Source organism: Hemibagrus wyckioides, linkage group LG29 (genome assembly GCF_019097595.1).
Source record: "Hemibagrus wyckioides isolate EC202008001 linkage group LG29, SWU_Hwy_1.0, whole genome shotgun sequence".
In the NCBI taxonomy this organism is placed as follows: domain Eukaryota; kingdom Metazoa; phylum Chordata; class Actinopteri; order Siluriformes; family Bagridae; genus Hemibagrus; species Hemibagrus wyckioides.
The window spans coordinates 11,220,728-11,242,457 of NC_080738.1; the positions used below are offsets into that span (position 1 = coordinate 11,220,728).

General features: G+C 39.8%; 1 protein-coding gene across 4 annotated transcripts in view; it reads left to right on the top strand.

The window, feature by feature from the left end:
- The window catches only part of slit1a (slit homolog 1a (Drosophila)), an 88,238-nt gene that overhangs the window by 21,108 nt on the left and 45,400 nt on the right, over positions 1–21,730 (top strand). For all 4 annotated transcript variants that reach the window (XM_058384890.1, XM_058384892.1, XM_058384889.1 and 1 more), the window contains exons 5-7: positions 18,646–18,717; positions 19,791–19,862; positions 21,090–21,161. In XM_058384890.1, the coding sequence (XP_058240873.1) occupies positions 18,646–18,717; positions 19,791–19,862; positions 21,090–21,161 (216 nt within the window). The remainder of the gene's footprint in view (positions 1–18,645; positions 18,718–19,790; positions 19,863–21,089; positions 21,162–21,730) is intronic.

The following is a 21,730-nucleotide window of genomic DNA, read 5'->3' on the forward strand; positions in this document are numbered from 1 at the left end:
AGCAGCTGTGGTTCCACCATTGGAGAGCTCACAGAGAGCTGCCTAAAAAGTCTGATTTGAGCTGACCAGACTAGTTGCTTGGAGGGTCAGTCAAATTCCGATTTGCAGTATAAGGATGTGTTTCAAGAGTGTTTCAAGGACCATCAAGCACTCAGGGTCCGGGTACGCAAGTGAATGCTGAAAAGAGATGAAAATGCTGAAAAGAGATAGTGGAGCTGGGGGAGCGAAACCAAGCTTTTATTCAAATGGTTTATTAAATTGCTTTTCTAGAATTCCTTTTCCCTTTCATCTTTTCATTCTCTCTCTCTCTCTCTCTCTCTCTCACACACCAATCAGTATTTGTGCATTTGTGCTTTCTCTTTTGATTATGCGCTAAATAAAAAGAGCCACAAAATGTATCACAACTGCTATTTTGGAGTCTTGTATAATAACCATAATTGCTTTCAATGCGCCTGTGATTCCTTTGCATTATTTATAAGATCAATTTTAATAGGATTAAATCTAGGAAGCTTAACTATTTTGTTTTGCCAGGAGGCAGTTCGTAAGAACAGTACTTTTCTCATAAAAGAGAGAGAGAGAGAGAGAGAGAGAGAGAGAAAATCTCATAACTCACTCAATGGAGAGACCTCATAAAAGTCTTACTTGTGTTTATTTAATCAAGCAGTTTCAACACAGTGGATAAAAAAAAAATAAAAAGTACATGAACTCAGTCCCCATATTGTTGTTAATTAAGATGTAATTATTCCCTAATTGTAGATATTATGCTTCGCTCCTAAAGAGTGGGTGGCTGTGAATCAATACCTAATCTTTTCTTCATGATGCGCTCTCAACGAGATGTTTGCCTGCAGGGCGCATTCTTAAATTTTGTGGCTCAAGCTCTGCTTCTGTTCAGTTCTCCAGACCCTTTTATCAGTGCTGTGTATGTGTGTGTGTGTGTGTGTGTGTATGCTGAGTGTAAAGCTGTGTACCTGGACAAGCACGAGCTGGATGAAGAAGTCATTTATGGTCCTCTTTAAAAAAGAGGAAGTCTTTATATAGTTTCTATTTTCTATCCTTCTATTTTGAATTTTATGCATGCTAAGCACATAGCGAATCAAATATCTCATATATCAAAACCGTTTATGAATATACGCACCACCATATGGCTTTTTACAGACTACACATTGTCTGGCAAAGCACATCATCGATCCTGCAAAAAAGACGAGGCACTGAAATGTGGAGATAGGAATGAAGATTGCTGGGGCATGGCAAAATAAACTCTGGGGTTTCTGTCACTCAGACGCCTATCTGCTCAGAGGAATGGATGTGGGCTGCTGAAGCTTCTTTGTGAATAAATAAATGTGTTAAACCAGAGCAGGTCCCGGTAGAATTGCTGCGCGGTGTCGGAATTTTTTTTTTAAGGATCTGTAATTGTAGGTGACTATGTTTCTCTTCAGTCTTCCTTTGGTAGGAACCAGATCCGTGTGCGAGGATTCCCTTCCACGCCGTGGCTCGTCTCAACCCGGATTTGCATACATAAAAGCGTTTATCCCTTTGAGTCACAGTTGACATATTTACTTCATGAGTTAGCTAACGTGTCATTAACTCATGGAGTGTGTAACAATTGTGAATCATCAGGATAAATCCCTGTTTTGTTTTTTTTTTCTTCTTCCTCTGCTCAAACATTTCATCTGGGTGTCAAAGAGAGGGCAAAGACTCAGAGAGAGAAAGAAAGAACAAGTTCCGACGGCCCTTTGTTCCCATGATCCCGTTTCCCCATGCGCTTTAAAGCTTGAGGCTCAGGAAAGCAAGACGGCATGCCACACCATTTTTAATTACAAGCAGAAGAAAAACGTCTTTAAATATTTGGAGTCGGCATCTACCTTGTGTTTGGAGTAACTAGGCCATGGAATTTGGTCTAGCCAGAGAGCAAGAGAGACAGAGCAAAGAAAGGAAATCTACTGTATTGCGTTACTCTTGGCAGGCGATGGCAGCCTGCTTTGAAAACAAGACACTGTGAGACACCGAGTCTGCTCCTTGCCCCTGTCCACGTTCCCTGAGCTGGCACTCTAACGCCGGCCAGGAAAGAGCCTCTGAGATGTAGTGAAACGTAGACAAAGATGGTACAGACAGACAGCTGGGGTCCTGTTGACTTCAGTCAGTTATCTTTCTGCCTGGCTGCAACCACACATTGTTCTGTGCCATGTCATAGAGCCAGGATTCAGAGCTGAAACTGCATTATTAAGCAAAAAATAAATAAATAAAAAGAATTAAGCAACGCATTAATGGCTCACAAGTTTTATTGGAATTACACGCTTGAGTGGCGTTTGGGTTTCAATGCGTACTGAAAGTGTTTATAACTGAGATAATTTAATGCAGCTGGACGACAGCTGCATGGTGGCCGCTGCTCTTTTTTTTTTTTTTTTTTATGGTGCCATATTCGGATGAATTTTCCCTTGAGTTAAAATAAAATCAAGCCCCTTCTGAGAAGATAACCAGTTTTAGATTTAGATGTCCTTGCACTTACAGTACAATAGAGCCCATTTGTCCAGGAGAGATTACCCCCCCCCCCCAAAAAAAAGTTTTATGATCATATACACGCTAAGGTAGTATAGATCATGTGGAAATAAACATTATGCTTTCTGTTCCATCGTTAAGAACATAACCCAGGATGACCCTGTTTGCCTCATTAAAAGAAACATGACGGTGTGGAAAACAAAGCCTTTGTCGGTGCTTTTAATGACTGTGATTGTAGTTCAAAGCCCAGAAATGGTCTTGGATGTTCAGATCATTGGCTTTAAAAGGCATGGTCACTCTTCCATTGTCTGTTGGCATGTTAGTGCTAAGTGCCAAGGCCGGTCTGGAATACGGCTGGTAGTGATTGGTTGTAACTGCATTAGGACAGATGGCTGTTACCATTACTATACAAGCGCTCTATGCTATAAGGCCAAAAGTTTGTGGACACCAAACCATCACACCCACAATAAGTTGCAAGCACACAATTTTACTATAGGATGTCTGTATATTATAGCGTTACAATTTCCTATAACAGGTCCTACGGGGCCCAAACGTGTTCCAGCATGGCAAAGCCCCTGTGCACAAAGTAAAGACAAGACTGGAGTAGAAAAGCTAGAGTGGCCTGTACAGAAAGGGTTCTTCAATGCTGCTGAAAACCTGACTGCACCCAGCATCAGTACCTGACCTCCCAAATGCTCTTGTGACTGTAAATGGGGGTGAATGGTGCAAATGCTCCAAATCCTAGATGGTTGATTATGACAGAAACAAAGGTAGACTGAATATTTATTGAGATGATCAAAAATCACATATAAGTGGTATGGTCAGGTGTCCAGATACTTTTGCTCATATTAAGTATCAAAGACTGTCAAAAGTAAGGTCATAGGATTTGTAACGGATTTTACCTTACATGCCAAAATCTCTCTTTCGCTTGTTGTATGAGTTTAGTCGTTTTTTTTCTCCCTTCATTCTTTGTAGTAGAAGGACAGGAATGATAACGGGCCTCGTATTTAGAATGATAAGCATATTTTCCTATAAGAACTTGTACTCGTTCTCTCCTTCATCCTGTCTTCCCCATGGCCCCATGCTGCTAGGTAACTCAGCAGCGATCTGTCTTTTCATTCCTTTTTGCAAACAGTGAGCGCAGAAGGGGAAAAAAAAAGAAGCTAAATCCGTGCACAAATATTAGCCCGGAGTAACAAAGGCATTCCTGAATTGCACGTCACTCCCTGACTCGCTCCTGCATACTAACCCCCCACCTACCCCACCCCTCCCAAGCCTCCTACCCACAGCTTACTCCATGACACCTCTGCTTAAGACCCATTTCCTCTTTTCTTCCTTTGACAAAATGTTCCTTTCCCTTACTGCTGTCACTGGCTTTTTGTCAACCTGTCATGCTGGGGCTTGCAAGCTACCATGCTACCATTTTTGGATTATGAATTAAGAGCAGGTAATTCTTCAGTCACAAAATTTTGTGTAGTGTTCTATTGTGTCCCAGAGTACACAGACAGGATTCCCACTAAGGAATGGGGGCGGAACAGCACAAACAGCCGTAGCAAAAGGGAAGCGGTAATCTCCATTCAGATCTGTCACCTCTTGCCCCTTGGTTGAAATGTCATTCTCATTCATGTCAGTGGCCTCTAGATGGAATGGTCAGCCTTGTGTCTGCCTGGAGCTCTGTTTGCTTGGAAATGCTTAGAGGTGGAGTGGTTAGTGTGTGTTTGAAGCCTGAAGAAAGGTGTCCACCAGTAAGCTTCAATAGAGTTCTTGCCACCTCCTAGGCACTGCTATTTTCTCAGTAAACACCTCTGTCCACACAGCAACGCCAAACGTCCAGAAGGGTAAAACTGCCTTTCGCACTGAGCCATGGGGTTGTAAATATCTGTCTAGAAAAACAGATATGCCCCTCAAGGCCCCAGAACCTTCCAGTGAGAGGATCAATTAGCTGTCTGGAAGTTCCCAACCTCCAACATCTTTTTTTTCTTAGTGTCAAATCCTAACTTTTTTGGTTCATTGCCTAACCTACATAATTCCCTATCCCGTCTATCCCTGAAGTTAACTGATGCTTCCTCCCCATCTGGGATATGTATCACATTTTCTGGACAAAGCGTAGGTCAAGTCATCCTTGCAATGGCCATGTGGTCTTTAACCCGTTTAAAGATTTAGTAAATCAGTGAGCTCTTTAGAAACATCTTACATAGTGTTGAAATGCTGTCTGGTCACAGGGCCATGATATACAGTGACCTTAATGAAAACAATTACCAAATGATGGTAAGCAAAAAGCAGCCCATAGACTGGAGACAATATTGATGCTGTAAATCCTTAGGTTCAAAGTCCAGGTTAAATTTGCAAGCATCTGCTTAAACCGTACTTCTGACATTCTGTTTCGATTTTACCATCTGCAGGAAAAGCCCTGTGCATTACTTTGGTGAAAGCTATTTTTCTCTTATTATCCCGATTCCTCTTTGAAACAATGATGTCTACATTCAATTTTTGGTGTGTAGTCAATAAGCACTGATGTTCCTGGCATGCAGTATTTCATGTGGCTTTCTCATTTTATAGACCTATGCCTCTATGGTGTCCTATAGTCTCAGGCTTGTATCTTTATTAGTCTTTGTCCCAAAACCACCACAACCCCCGCCTACCATTCTGTGGTTGTGGGCTTTAATTTCATGCACCCTTGCTCTGGCAGTTACTTCCTCTGGAAATGCCAACCCTGTGAAATGACACACAACTCCAGAGGGTCCCTGTGCTGCCCAGGCCACACGGTGTTGGCATCCAGTTAAACCATTGGCCATAAAATGGGCTGCTTTACTTTTTGCTCAGCCCACACATACTTAAGAGAAGTTTATGTGTACCTACCCACACATGCACAGATACGGACTAAACCTTGAAAAAGGGCTCACTGATCTATTTACAGTTAAAGCAACCACTGGGGTTCACCTGAGTTTAGACTTAGTGAATGGTCACTTGCAAATAAGCCAGGCTGACACTGGGAAGCCCTTCAAGGAGTCAGTTGCGGTTAAACTCTTGAATCAAAATCTGTTGATTAATTTTCTACAGCAGCATGTCTCTGAATGATTTTATGATTTATATTAATTCTTACGTTTAATGAGACTAAAACCACTCCTCTGACTACTCTGAAGAGTGTTGTGGAAATTCACCAACATTAAACAGATGTAGATGTAATTTTCTTTGACTTTTAAAAGTAATCTCTGATAAACAAAAACAAACCTCTTCAGAAGATAATCTGGGTCTGTTTACAGTTTTTAGAATTAGAATTTCATGGGTTAGCACGAAACTAATTTGTCTAAACCCATGAATTAAGAAACTGAAAAAATGCCGACTTGTAAAACTAAGCTTCATTACCTCTCTTTGAGCTAAATGTTGCTGGTCCAGGAACTGCTTTCTACCCCTAGGGCTCGAGACTACCTCTCGAATCCTTGCTGCTCCAGGAGTTCATTAACCGTGACGAGCCATATTCCCTTTCAACTGTCATTTTCATCCCCCTGCCAAAAATAGGAAACCTGCCTAATGGTCTCCAAAATGAGAAAAGGGGGCAGTGATCAGAAAGGAAGTCAATTACGAAAAGAGGGCACATGTCTGTCTTCACACACATTTCTGCAGCACCACTGAGGATGCCCAGCCTCTTGTGTGCATTAAAATAGTGGCAACCCACAGATCTCAGTTAAGACCATGTAAAAAGCTAGTAAACATAATTAGCCTGCCTCAACTGCAATCCTGCGCTGCCCTCAAAAGTGGTTTCCCTGCCTAAAGTTTTCATCACTGCCGCTTTTTTTTATAGAGTGCTTCAATGTGAAATTTCCTAGCCTGAAGGAGGGGAGGATGTACTGTTATTATATTGATATACTGAGAAGGTGTGTATATATGTGAAGACAGGGTTCAGATAGCGGTTGTGTCTTACACTGGCAAGGATTTACCCATTTTTATTGTGCTAATATTTTAGCAGCAATGCTACCATTACGGGTAATACATTGGCAGGAAAAGGGTTCTTAGAGGTAAAAAAAAAAGATGCCGTTAGTCTGGGTAATACTTTCGTACTATTTTGCTGAATGTCTCTTTTTAACTTACATTTTTTTTCAATTACTTTCTCTGTAGAAAGTAGAATCTGTCTGTTTATTCATGCTATAATGTTGATTTAACGGCAGAGTGGTCTGCACAGTCTAATTAAAAATTCCTTTACACTTTAGCTACTCTCCTGAAGTTTTTTTTTTTTTAAATACAAGCAGTGTGCAAATGCAAATATGCCATATATGTGGGAGAGTAGTTGAGTTTGACCTCTTTGCTTTCTCCTTTTGCTGAAAGAGACAGAGGTTTTGTTTGTCTGGAGGGGAAGTTTGCCTTTCTCGCCCTTACCCGTCTTTTCGAGATGGTGATGATGGAGAGCGCCGGAGCAAAGCGAGTGAGAGAGGGATTTATGACCTCTGGAGAACAAAGTAAATATGAGAGACCAGCTATTGTTGCCCTGCGCCCCCCATTGTTGCCCCGCAGCTCTCTTCCCACTGCTGCACAGCTGGGACCAAATCCTATTGTTCCTACACCCCCAATATACACACAGACACACATACACACTCCCCCAATGGCTTAGTCACAGCTCCAGCTGGGTACCTTTAGTCTCCTAGCAACCTCCACCTCAGCAATTTGACTTGAGGCACCTCTGGCTAGGAATCTTTATTGATTCAAAGAGCCTCCAGACATTCCGTATTATACCACTCAGTGATGGGCCTGCATGTATTGCTAGGAAGCGCCCATAAGACTTTCTGTTTCCCTGAGACAGTCTCGAATATGCCACTTTTACATTTCAGCCTTGTTAGTCTAATGCCACCTATTAGTACTGGGTAGCAGTGTCCTTGTGTGAGAGTTGATTCCCAGAATCCACTGTGGCAAGGAATATTGCTACTTTTATTTGAGGCAGATGGTCTACAACAGCAGAAGACCACACTGGGTTCCAGTCCTGTCAGCCAAGAACAGGAATCTGAGACTAGAGTGGGGGAAAGGTTCACCTAAACTGGACCAGCTGAAGCTTGGGAAAATGTCACCTAGTCTGATTTAATTTGATTTCAGCTGGTAAGGTCATAACCTGCCAGCCTAATTAGAAGTCCAAGGACCCAACCCGCCTTATGTCAACAGACCTTGATGTTGGTGGTGGAAAGGTTTTCTTGGCACCTAATACAAATCAAGCTTCACTTGAATGGCACACTGTTTGAATGAGTGTCGTTGCTGAGCACCTTTATGGCCACAGTTTACCCATCTTATAATGGCTACTTACGACATGCCAATAATAATGCTATTTCATTATTGATAATGACACTTACAAAGCACAAGTCATCATAAACTGGGTCTATTAACATGACAATGTGTACTGCAGTTGCACCAGATCTGAATCCAAGAGGGCACCATTGGGATGTGATAGAACAGGAGATTTGCAGCATTAATATGCAGCAACAATCTTGTCAAACATGGACCAGAATCTCAAATGGGGTAGCATGGTAGTATTATACGGCAGTATTATGGTAGCTGCATTATGCACAGTAAAAAAAGTTATATAATTTAGAATATCACATACAGTGTGATGAGAAAAAAAGCTAGGAGATACACATGAACATACACTTGTTCCTTAGAATACTTTGTAGTGTGAGTAAAGACAAAGGTTTATCACACTGGAATCAATTATTTTTCTTCTTTCCCCTGTTTACTTACATTTCTATCCATTTCACTCTACATATCACTGGAAAATTCCAAATATGATCCTAGATAAGAATCCTACAATAGTCCTTTTTAGGGACTGACACAGCCCAGACATCCATCTGATGCCATCAAACACTGAATAGGAGGCTGCTGGTGAGAGAGACTTCACTGATTGCCTGTTCTCCCTATTGTATTCATTGAAGGAGAATCCATACATGCATCCCAATCACACACCCTTACAAAATTCATGCCAAAATGACATGACGTTATTGAGACGGATACTGTGGTGTTTCAACAAGGCAGTCGTCTAACATCCATGGTTTTGTGCTAGTTCTTCAACGTCTAGCTTTGTGCAGAATACAGGAAACTGTGCTAGTAGTCACATTAGCTGTCACAGAACAGTGAGTGAGCGATGAATCACTACACTCTGATCTAAGCTGGCACAAGTCAGATGTTTCCCAGACCTTGATATGTCTGATGAATGGATGGAGATAGATCGTTCTAACTATGCACAACACCGATAGTGTATGTGTAGGTTTGGGTCGAGTGTGTGCATTCCAGAGATAAGAAGACTATGGTTCGCGGAGACGGGGTGTACGTGTCCCTGTGTGATTTATAGACACTGCAGTATGCTTCAAATCTTTTAGCGTTTTTAGGTGTTATTTACCTCTAATCTTGTTTCCTGCTTGAAGGCCATTGGAATGACAAAGGCTTCCCCCAAACATAGACCAACAACTTCACTCATGCACACAAAATCATACACAAACTAAAAAAGAGGAAGAAAAACAATTTTCCATCAATCTAGACATTTGGGCTTGGGTTTCGAATAGGTAATGAAATACAAGGTGAATTTCCCCTGATGAGTCAATAAAAGGGGATCGTTATCTTCGAAGCTGTGACCCCAGCCCATGCATAGATTTATACAGCTGACACTTTGCGAGGCTAAACTGTCAGCTTAATTAAAACAGCATAATTTATCACCCTGTTATTGGCAGTAAGGATGTGTATTGCAACAGGACATTCCATTAATGTGGAGATGATTATCTGACCAAGTGGAAGAACACGGGAGCCAGGTATTGAAAGAAACTGGTCACAACTATGTGAGAAAAAGTAGAGAAAGCATTAGAGTAAGAGATGTGTGAGTCCTATGATTGCCTTCCAGGTCCTTTTGTTTAGTCGAAGCCTATTCTTAACACGGCCATTGATTTGAACTGAGCACAAAAGCCGAACATTGCTTCAACTAGAAGAATGAGAACCACCCCAGCACTCAGACTGTTGACTTTTTCTTATTGTCAGTCCAAAGCTGAGAAATTGATTGTAAGTTGCAACCTGGGTCTTAATTATACCTAAATCAATAGGGATTCAGAGGGGTTTAGCTTTACAATGGCACACTCCGTTGGTATTGGCAGAGAAGAGTGTGTTGAAGGTGATTTAAAGGAAGGGGTAGAAGATGCTTTTTATGGCTGTTTCCAGTACGGCAGCTCTAACATGTTTAGTTTTCTATCTGTATGGTGCTTCCATTACTCATATAAAGTGGGCTAGGTGTAACAGAATATTTTATCTTGGTTTTAAATCTGTTTAAGTAATGTTACCATTAAACGTGAACCTTAATCTAATGGTGCTTAAGTGCTATGAGCTTAATTATCTATAGCTTTTAAACAGTGTCATTCTTCTGGTTGTACCACTTGTGACAATACAATAGACTTACAGTTGATGTACTTACCATCTTACTTACCTTCATGTAGTATGAAATGAGCTAATGTAATTATTATTAGTATAAAATGAACTAATGTTATTATTATTATTATTATTATTATTATTATTAATCACCACATCTGTAATTAAGGTGGCGTTGAACAGAGAACTGTTTCATCGATGTGGCAGAGATCAGGAATCTGTGTGTTTGCATGGATAGACTGCAATGTTATTTATTCATTTACTTATTCATTTATGTTTTTTTTGACTGGGTAATGCCGTCTACTTCTTCCAATTTCCTAGCATCGTTTAAAGGTAGAATTAACTTTTGCAAAATAAACCTTTTTTCGGTTTGGCTATTCTTAGAGTTTAACAAGTTATTACAAAAATTATAGTTAGCGGTTCTCTAGTGGTTCGGTAATGGACGTGCTGATGCCATTTAGTTTCAGACAAACCGACGGAAATGTTTCTCAGCTGCACTATGTGGCCACAAATAGGAGCTCAACCTGGCCAAGCGCTAAAGTGCTCTAATGGGGTAATGGGCTATTAGTCTGCACTACAGTTACATCTCTCCTCATTTCTCTTTCTCGCCCTCCCTATTTTTCTTTCTCTTACTTTCACTCACACTCAATTTCTGGCAGGTATCATCTGCATCAAGTTTGTATATTCACACTTACACAACCTCACACACACACAGACACACTTGCATCCTGAGACAAATCAATCAGTGCAACTTGAGCTTAGTCAATTCTATTTGTCAACTTTTTCCTCCTGACTGCCAATCTCTGTTTTTCAACTAGAAGTCAGCAGGGTGTATTTAAAGACTTCTACACCACTGAGATTTGCTAATTGAGCCAACACCTCCAGTCAAGTGGGATATTTTTGGCAGTGCAACAGTAATTAGGGTAGAAGGGATGACATGAGAGAACAATGGTAGGCTTTTAAAAAAAAACGGTAAGTATGTTATATATCCAGATTTTTATAGTGTGCTACTTTCTCTAGTTTCTTTTAGATGGCATATTGAAGTGATTCCAGACACCTTCTTTTGTATTCATGGAACTGGCAGGATCACATAAGATGTTATGTATGGGTAACTTTATTATCTGTAGTTTATGTACATCAACTCAGAAGAAAAGTGAATCTGAGGGACAAGCGAGTTCAGTGCCCTTTCCCTCCTGGCCCAAAACAACATAATTTAACTTAATGGGTTCTTTCCTGCGGTCGGCTCACAAATTCAAATAAATAAAAGCGACGGGTTGGCTTTGAAAACCCGGATGTTTTACAATAACTGAAAGCCCCACCCTTGAGTTAGTTATTTTTAAAATGTGATGTGCAGGTTGGAATTATACATACTTCTGAGTTTCTTCTCAACAAAAAACACACTCATTTTATAAGGAATAATCTCACACAACTTTACACTCTTGGAGGGTTTGTTAAGTATATATATATAAGGATTTCTAGCTTGTTGAATGACCTGGGGCCATTGTTGGTCACTGAATTATTGTTTTCATTAAACTCACACTCTATTAGTGAGTAGACTGTACACTCGAAGTGTGTTTCAAATGTAAAAGGTAGTCAAGGCTGATAACAGTAAACGTTTTCATAATTCATAGGCAATTCGTGCAGTTGGAGTGGTATATGAAGCAAAGGCAGTTTATGAGATTGGAAAACAGAAGTGAAGACATATGGACTGTTTTCTTGATTCAAATCTCTAATCTGTAATGCCACATTTCAACAACTTTCCACATATATTTACTGTATGTGTGGGTTTAGGTGATAGAGGGATGGCTTGAATGAATTAGGACCATCTGTAGTGTACACTTCCAATGGCAGACCTTTGGTGAAAGACAGGTAGTAGTATTTGCTTTTAAAATTACAGAATAATGATGGAAAATAATGGGGGCTTCTGATGGAGAGAAGTATGACCCCCCATATCACACACACACATACAGATCCCTCCAAAGAGTGTAGCTTTGAGATTCCATAAACCACACACTTTCCAAACTTGAGACCTAGAGCAGTCGCAGGAACCTCACTTTTTGGCGGTCCCCTGAAAAATCTTTGAGGTCTTCCTTCTGTCTCCTCTCTTTTAATCCTTCATTTTTAACACCTTCTCTATCGTTTCATCTAGCTTGGCTTACAGCAATCCATCATTTGCCCCTCTACTTCTTGCCTGTCAGACCTAAACCTCTGCACACTTTTTCCCCTTCTTTTTCTCGATTCCTCACTTCTTAAGCACTTTCTCCTTCTCCGGAGAAACGCAGAGAGAAAGCAGCAAAAGTAATTTGTCAAGCCCTAGCGTTTGCTTTTCAGGCAGGCTGATTTTATAGAAGTGACGGATGAGGATGTGCCATTGCACAGGAAGATGGATGGTGTGCAGTGCCCTGAGCATTCCTTATTGGCTCATTATTAGGGAGTTAGAGTGCATCAGAAAGCATGCTGTCAAAATGCTGAAGTATTTATTGATTCTTGCCGAGATTTGCAGTCAGTGCTGGTGTTTGAACTGCTAAGAACCTCTTCTTCTTGGTTTCATATTTTTTCCAAATGATTCTCTTTCTCTTTCTTTATGCAGTTTAGGTTTCTCATCTTTATTTCTTAGTCCTTCTAACATTGGGGGGGTTTCATACTTGAATCCTGGAGGCTTACACAGTGTATGGTTGCATTATACAGTATTAGGTTTATTCTGTGCACCTCATCTCAACCGAAAAAATTGGGTTAACAGTACATATTGTAATAGATATAAATTTCACTCCTTAGCATTTATCTTAAAGGTACAAATCTTATTCTCTTTTTTGGACAGTTTGTAACTGAAGCATGGCTACATGGCTATTTGCACAATCAAGAACTTCGGCATACGAATGCCATCCCTTACGAATTTTTTGCCTTAAATTTTGGCAAGAAATTTGCATTGGCATTCGAAGCATTTTCAGCATACAAACGAACCAAACCGAACACCGGCTAAGTTCGCGTATGTCCAGGAACCATTCAAAACTTGTTTGAGTCAATGGAAAGCCAAGCGAAGTTCAAGTTCAGTGAGCAAAAGCTGTTTGAAAAGAGTCAACCCACGGGACCAACGTTGCTTTCAGCATGCATTCAAAATCTACGTGATTTTTCGCACATTTTTTGGTTGACAGATTGGTGCCTTGGGTGCTCTGTTCTATTTTAAGCCCAAGTTTGGTGGCACAATTTCCTGTGAGGATCCTTGACATGGAATGCTTGGCTTGGGTCAGTTCTTTGTAAGCAGCCATACAGTTTCATATTGGTAATATTGGAACGGATTATCTGCATTTACATTATTTCTTATGGGAAAATTCTTATCGCAATACAAATTTTTGCCTAAAGAAATCCCCATATGTATCCTTATCTCACATCTGTCTAACACATTTGTTCATCTAGCCAAGTGACAAAAGAGTATAATCACCGTCAACCTTTACCAACATGTTCCACCTGAATGCTTAGCACAGGATGGGGGAAAACACTAAACTCAGCAATGCTGTCTAACTCCTGGCCTCATTCATTCACCATTTAGAGTCTCTGCCTTGCTATTTGTTTCAGTGTAATTTTAGTGTTAGATGAAGCAGATAAAGGGGGCATCTGTAAGAGTTTGTTGGACCCTGTCATTCTATTAACAGCTTTCCACACCTCATTTGGGCAAGTAATGACTAACTAATTACAAGCCATTGTTCAAACAGCAGTCAGGCATCATCAGATCAGCACTCTTTATCTTATTTTCTTACTCTTATTTTCATTTTTTTTTTCAGATCTGACGTGAATATTCCATCTTGTGCGTATATGTAGAACATTTATTAATCATTTTCTGGTAGACAAATGCACATCACTATTTGATTTCAGCAGCAGGTAGACTGGGAAAATGTGTGGCGAGCAATTGTTTTATTCCTCTAACATCCCTATTTATAAGACACTCAGGTCTTTAAAAGCAACGGATGCTTTTATATCAGCTTTAAGCACTGCAAATGGCACCCCAGAACAAAGTCAGAGTAGAGCTAAATTGCACAGCGTTTCCTGAGATAATTGGGTTATTTGCTTTCCTTTGTGGAATGAGAAAGAGAGAGGCAGGTATGTGGAGAGTAAAAGATAAAGAGGTGAGTAGTAGATAGATAGAGGAAAGTAGCCTAATGGAGAATGATGAAAGACGGTTTGTGTAACTGGGAGACGATTACTGGTAAACCGTACAGAATGCAGTTTCGGCAACAATGGCTGAAGGAAAAAAAAAAACCCCAGAAAGTAAATATGTCTGGATTACACACTTAAGAAATCCTGCACTGATTGTCTGGCACAAAGAAACAATCTTACAAAGACAGTGGCACTGCTTATTTTGTATCTCTACCTATTTCTGTTTTAACTACAGAATCGATATAATAGAGTGTGCTATTCATCATGCTTGTTATTGTAAGTGCATACAACTAATCTTGTCTAATAAAGTCCGAAAATTACAATTATCTCAGAGCTGTTGATGCAGTGACTCCAGAAAGAATCCTCTCCATTGTGTTAACTAAATATCCCTCCTACGATGTGTTCGCTTAACAGCATAACGGTTTCACAGGCTTTGATGTTTTCACATTATCCCTGAGTGCTCCAGACGCCATAATCTATAGCAAGGATAACCGACGGTTACCGATTAGTTACTGATCCCTAAGGTAGACTATGGCGTCTGGCAAGAAGGAGCTGAAAACATATTTTAGACTTAAGCGTAAGTTGTGATTTACGCTTAATGAGGTGGATCAAACAGACGTTTTCCACACAATGACTTTCCTAATCCAGAGGTGAAAGCATTCGAGTATGGCTGCTATAATTATGATGACACATGTCATTAACAGAGGGTCTGTAAAGCTTACTTTGTTTCTAGTGTTCTTTTCTATAAGCATGTTGGTTTTGAATTTCCTTCCCTTTATAAGCACATATCCTGAGTGGGATCAACAGGTTTTATCCTTTATATATTATCCATTGTCTTTATCGCAGATGCTCCGCTGGAACAGACGCTAACAGATCATATTGCATAGAAAGCATAGGCACGACCTTTTTTCCCCTGAATTATGGTAAACCCTGTGTTCCCAATGAGGAAAGTTCTTGCATTCTCACCTGTAATCAACCAGCAGTTGCAAAAGGGTGGAAAAGCAGCTTTCAGTGCTATGGTGTGGCATATTATTATAATTTTTACTGCAGCATAAGATAAGTAGGTTCACCTATATTTGGAACTGTGTGTACTCTCTGAAATTTAGGCTCAGCGACTTTTTCTATGTAGTGTTATGCAACTACAGCTAAAATTCGGAAACAATCAGTACAGGAACTATCCTTACAAAGTTTTCCTAGTCTTTTCTTTAAGGGTTGCCTTTATAAACTGCATCAGATAATTGAGTTTACCGAGATCTTGTGGCATCTACCGCTGTTATCACTGTAACTGGAACTTAACGCTGTCTGTTTCCACTCTCCATAACTCGGGGATCTGATAACCAATAAGGCCCTAAGTCTGGCAGGACAAAACGCTGGTCCCAGCTCCAATTAGTTCTGCTTGGTTTGCGGCCATGGACCACCTCTTCAACCTTTGGGCATGCCAGCTGGACGGTTACAGCAGAATCCAGGCACCAAATAGAGAAAACAGAATGTGTATTTTACACTTCAGTAAGACAAGCAGAAGATGAAAATTATATATTGGGTAGTGTTAGAAAAGTATGACATAAAAAACGAACAAATTAATGTGTTTTGAATTAAAAAATGATTAGTCTGAACACAACGGCATTTCTACAGGGTTTTGGAACGCAACGTGGGCGTGTCTCTTCCACCTGGCTTATCCTGTCAAATTCTAGATACTGAAAAGTGGGAGAAAAATAACAGTCTTTGAGCCTGTTTTTTTAATTCTTGTGAGATAGCTTTGTTTTTTGCTATCTAGCTCTGCTGTAGCTTCTTGGATCACACACACACACACACACACACTTCAGCAAGGTCAGTTAAAGGTAGCCTGAAAAACAGGGGAGTTCAAAGCAGCCTTAAATGAACTTTCTTCCACTGAACTCAGCAACGCATTCACCTGATCCAGGAAATAATTCGCACTAAAAGTGTTTTACAAAAATACAACAAAGCAATGCTTTTGTTTTCAGTCATTTCCCAGATAGGTATCTGCAATCCCTGTTCCTGACATTCCTGAGGGCTAATGATTCAGATTCTTATTCAGACCTGCTAGGAATATGGGTACATATTTAGTTATTTACTCATCATGATGTCGCATACTTCGCAGTCATTCTTTGGTTTTTGCTGAGTCTCAGAGCTTAACACCGATATACACAATGAATCATCACTGCAACACCCACCACATCCAACACGTTCCCAAATCAAGCATAGCGCTAGCTCTGTTTATAACTTTATCCTTTTAAATATGTCCATTTAAACCACTCATGTTAGCAGTCTAGCCGCTAACATTTTCCAAACTTAGCCATCCCTTCTTTAACCCTACATCCTCCATTTAAAAGTTCTACCCTGAAGTTCCACCAAGCCTGGTCTCCATAATTATTCTATTACACAGAGTGAGTGTGTGTTGTAAAATCTCTAGAGAATGAAAGAAGCCACATTTGTCATCCTCAGCGTTCTTCATTATCTTGTTCCAAGCCATACAATTAGCCCCCTGCCTAACACCAGTCCATAATCCACTGAAACAAACACAATCCTAGCTCAATCACGTTAGCGCATGCTAACAGGATTTACGATGCTGATTTGCAGCTTGTCAGTCTTTGTCTTTCACTCAGCATGTTTTTTTTTTTTTTGGGGGCTTTATCCTCTCATACACGAAAGTTGCACAAAAATGCTGAAGTAAAGTAACAACTTGCGACTGGCCTTTTTTTCCCTTCTTCTTTCTGCTTTATGCGTAATGCTTTGTTTTTTCGATGCCGTGTTAAACGTCAGGTCGCTTTTGGCGCTCTGTTCTTTGTCGGGAAAGAGAAGACAGGACAATTAACAGTCAAACATCCGTGATGTGTGAAAAAGAAATGTAGTCCATAAAGAAAAAAACATGTCAAGCCAATTATCAGCACAATGGGACATCGAATAGCAGGGTGAACTCCACTGTTGAGATGGCGGTCGGCTTTTTCATTAATACTCATGTACTGTACAACCTTTAAATGATATATTTCCATTATATTGTCTGGAGCATCCATATGAACCTTCGCAGAATCGTTATTTTCTTTGCTGAATAACAGTCACTTGAGTTGGAATATCTAGAGGAAGAATCTTAGATCATTAAGATAATTGGGTGTCTCCTTGGTTGTTTATACAAAGGCATGCTTTGTACAGCATCACCTTTTGAACCATCCTTTTGAACAGACATCCTTATTATAATGAAATATGACATGGTGTGTTATAATAACCGAGACATACTGCAATATAAACAATGTTACAATGCAAATTAGGGGTGTTATGGTTTGAAATTTTCAGCACGATAACCTATTTGGAATAGATCTGTTTCACAGTATCGTTGTATTAATTGATTTAGCTATTTAAAAACACAATTTGGTGGTTTTATGGATAAGGAAAAACATCATTACTAATTATTTGTACACATGTTTTGGAGGCACAGCCGGACACAAAAGGGATGAGACTGTGAGGAGCTTGATTAAGCAAAAAAAAAAAAAATGAACAGATAGACTGTAATGTAACAAAATAAAATAAAATAAAATAAAATAAAATAAAATAAAATAAAATAAAATAAAATTGAATTGAATAAGATTAAATGAAAATAAAATAAAATTGAATTGAATAAGATTAAATAAAATTAAATAAATGAAAAGAAAAAAAGAAAAGAAAAGAAAAAAGAAAAGAAATTTTAATCTAAATTTTGAAAAAGGTAACAGTTGAGTGTTTGCTCAGACAACTAGACTAACCATCAAGCTGTGACAAAATAATAGAGCTACTGTATGTTTTTGGGTGACTTGCCTAAAAGGGAATATAAGAAAAACAGCACATTAACAGCATTTCCCACTTATCATAAGTTATTTGCTATACTGGCAAATTTTGTTTTTTTCCAAGAATAATTTTTCAGCAATTGACCGGCTGGTCTTGGTGAAGCCTTTTTGTACAGCTTGTGAAGCTTCTACATGCACATTTTAGATTGGACTCAATTTTAATGGTTTTATTATTCATGGATTATGGTAATTGCTCTGGGGTAAAATGTTGGTAATAAGGGGGAAAAAAAATCCATTCTGTGGGAAAGCATGTACACTGGTTTGTTTTTCGTAGAGAGTGTGGGGCATGGTAACTACCCCTACTCTGAAAGTGTTCAGCTCCCCATTGAACCTCAGAACAAAAGCTCACACTAATTAGCCTCATTGGGTTTGTTCCGTCTCTTCTACCCTCCTTCTTGCTCCACCTTGCCATCCGCACTCTCTAACACTGTTCACAAATAGTGCTATCAATGGCTTTTAGAAACAGCTAAATGGGTTCAGCCCTTCACACTGAAAGGCACATCACATTGGTTCAGTCAGGACTGGTGCTTTGTAGATGTTTGTGATGGAAATGAGATTAAAAACCACTTAAAAGCATTGTCCTTGCACTTGTATAGTGACAGCTTTGAGGTTGCATACAAGTTTTTTAACATAACGTAACATAACATAACGTTGCTTTTAATAAGGGTTCAGGAATCTATTTATTATATTCTTTATTCTAATGCTCACAGGTTTTCAGTGTTTTCTGCCTTCTTCAGAAATCCATCACGTGATTAATAAATCTATTTGTTTTTAACAGAGACTTAAGTGAGAACTTCATCCAGGCCATTCCTCGCAAGGCCTTCCGTGGAGCTACAGACATCAAGAATCTGTAAGTTAAACATCTCACTGATTTAATAGACACTGGGCAGGCATAACATTATGACCACCTGCCTATCCCTAGTCCCCCTTATCATGCACTGTGTATTCTGACCCCTTTCTATCAGAGCCAGCATTAACTTCTTCAGCAATTTGAGCAACAGTAGCTTGTCTGTTGGATCGGATCACACGGGCCAGCCTTCACTCAACCACATGCTTCAATGAGCCTTGACCACTCATGACCCTGTCGCCGGTTCACCACTGTTCCTTACTTAGACCACTTTTGATAGATACTGACCACTGCGGACCGGGAACACCCCACAAGAGCTGCAGTTTTGGAGATGCTCTGATCCAGTCATCCAGCCATCACAATTTTGGCCCTTCATCAAACTTGCTCAAATCCTTACACTTGCCCATTTTTCCTCCTTCTATCACATCAACTTTGAGGACAAAATGTTCACTTGCTGCCTAATATATCCCACCCACTAACAGGTGCCATGATGAGGAGACCTAATCACTTATTCACTTCACCTGGTCATAATGTTATGCCTGAACGGTGTATTTTTATATTCAATATAAAGCTGTCTATCTTTCATGTTAACAGTGTGTTCAGTTTGGTAAAAGTGCAGGCGTTTTATAGCAACTTTTGACCTTCAAGTCTCAAGTGCCTGGCAAAGATATAATTAATGGCCTGTACACTCACTCTATCAGTACGAGATAATTCATAATTGAGCCATCATGGAGACCCACTGGGAACTGATTTAGGTCTGAAGCGATCTTGCTATTCAGCATGACTACACCGATATTGATTTCACCAGGCAGTAAGCTTAGTTCCCGCATATAATAAGCTCTTGCTTATGGGAATGACTGTTATTAAAAGGCACAAGGAAAAAAAAAAGAGAGATGGTGTTAGATGATGGGACATTCTGCATTGCTCATCGCTTTCACCGCTATCTTCTGAATATTGGAACAGTTTATGTGTATTGATCCTGTTCAAAGCTCAAAGTGTGTGTGGGTCTCTCTCTGTGTGTGTGTAAATCCTTTAACTTCTGTCTTGTTCATCCAAATTGTCTTTTGCCTCCACAGTCAGTTGGACAAAAATCACATCAGCTGTATCGAGGATGGAGCATTCCGAGCACTTAGAGGGTTGGAGGTTTTGTAAGTAACATACATGCTCTCATTAAAACCCACACCCACAATTAAATCATTTACAGATCAGTTAAAATATATGAATCATTTGTACACGCCTGTTATTATTTATTGATAAGAATCAATTTAAAATGTATTGCAGTGAGAGTAAAAGAGGTTTCCATAAGGTTCGGTGCTACTTCTGTTCACGATCAGGCTAAAACGATTGCACTTCCATGTTTCTTTTAACCTCCACTGACCACACGTGCAAAACCCAGCCCCAAACTTGTTGCCACCTTCACCAGGTTGAATTCTACATTATTATTCTAAACTTATTACAAATCCCTCATAGCATTGTACAAAATACATTCAATGACTGCACCTATTCATTATTAACTGCCATTATATTATTATTATTATTATTATTATTTTTGAGTTTTGAGTCAATTAACCATCATTTGTTCACAGTACAGACAAAAATGCACAGATGGTAATCACACATATGTTACAGATAAGGTAAAAAAAACAAAAAAAACAACGCCCTTTCCTCAAGCCCAGAGATCTTATCATAGATCATTCATCTGACAGGAGCTGAGGTAGTGATTGGATTTTAGCCATATTGCTCTGTGTGGCTTTGTGGTTGTTTGTGTGGGTGTGAGTATGTTTTCTTTGTGTGTGTGTGTGTGGGGGGGGGGGGATTCAGAGAACAGGACTGATACAAATGACCTCCAGCAGAGGTCTATGGGAACAAAAGCGATCTCTGCTTCCTATTAGGAAATCATCACACCCTGCCAGACACTGACGAGACTTCATAAACCTACATGAGCTCCCCAAGGCTTGCAAACAGACATTCTCCAAAAAGCAATTTCAACGTTTTGCACCTCTTAACATTCCTGGTTGGTCTGAATTTGCCATGCTCACAATGTTTGGCTCTTGCCCTATGTTATTTTCCATCTGCCAGAGATGGGGTGTTACTTGCCCTCCAGGAGGGTGAAAGAGAGGCAGGTGATTGAGGAATGGCAAGCAAAAAAAAAAATAAAAGGCGATACCTTTAGAAAATGATGCGAGACAACCATTCCGAATAGAAACAATTCTGAAGGAAAAAGAAGGACTGATCCCAGATCAGCGGTGAAAACAGGTCTATGTTGAGAGAGAGAGAGAGAGAGTATAGCTCATGATCTAAGCAGCAATTAAAGAGAATAAGGCTTTTGGCAGGATGGAATTTAATTGCACATCATCTTGCTTGATGTTTCACAGAACACTTAACAACAACAACATCAGTGCCATACCAGTGTCGAGTTTTAACCACATGCCCAAGCTGAGGACGTTGTGAGTAACACACACACACACACACACACACACAAATATATGCTAATTCATCATAGCCACTCATTTAGTTTTTGCCTATAGTCTTTTTCTATGTCAAACATGGCCGCACTTCTAGGCTTTTAGAATGTTTTGCAGGAATTCTAGTGAATAATAACTTACACACAACTACGTAAGCACACCACTTATAAGATCAATAGGTAATAGTGATATCTAGTGATAGTCTTCTCTCCTGAACCAGTGTATTATAAATCAGTGGCTGAGAGCAGACCAAGTTCAAATTCAATTATTTTCAGCTTCTCAATCTTGCTAAACACGTCAGTGTTCATGTCTGATCAAGAAAACTTTTCAGTTTTCAGAGTAGCATACTGCAGACATTTAAGACCACCTCTCATGACATGCCACGAAAACAGACTATTAATTTAAGCATTTTTTTAAGCAGCACGGGGGTCTCTGTTGAACCCTTATCCGCAAACTTTTATGACATTTTTATTTACTTAGAGTTCATTTTTTTGGTCCGCTCAGCAGGCAGCTCAGCAGCTAGTGAAACCATTGTCCCACACAGCTCTGGG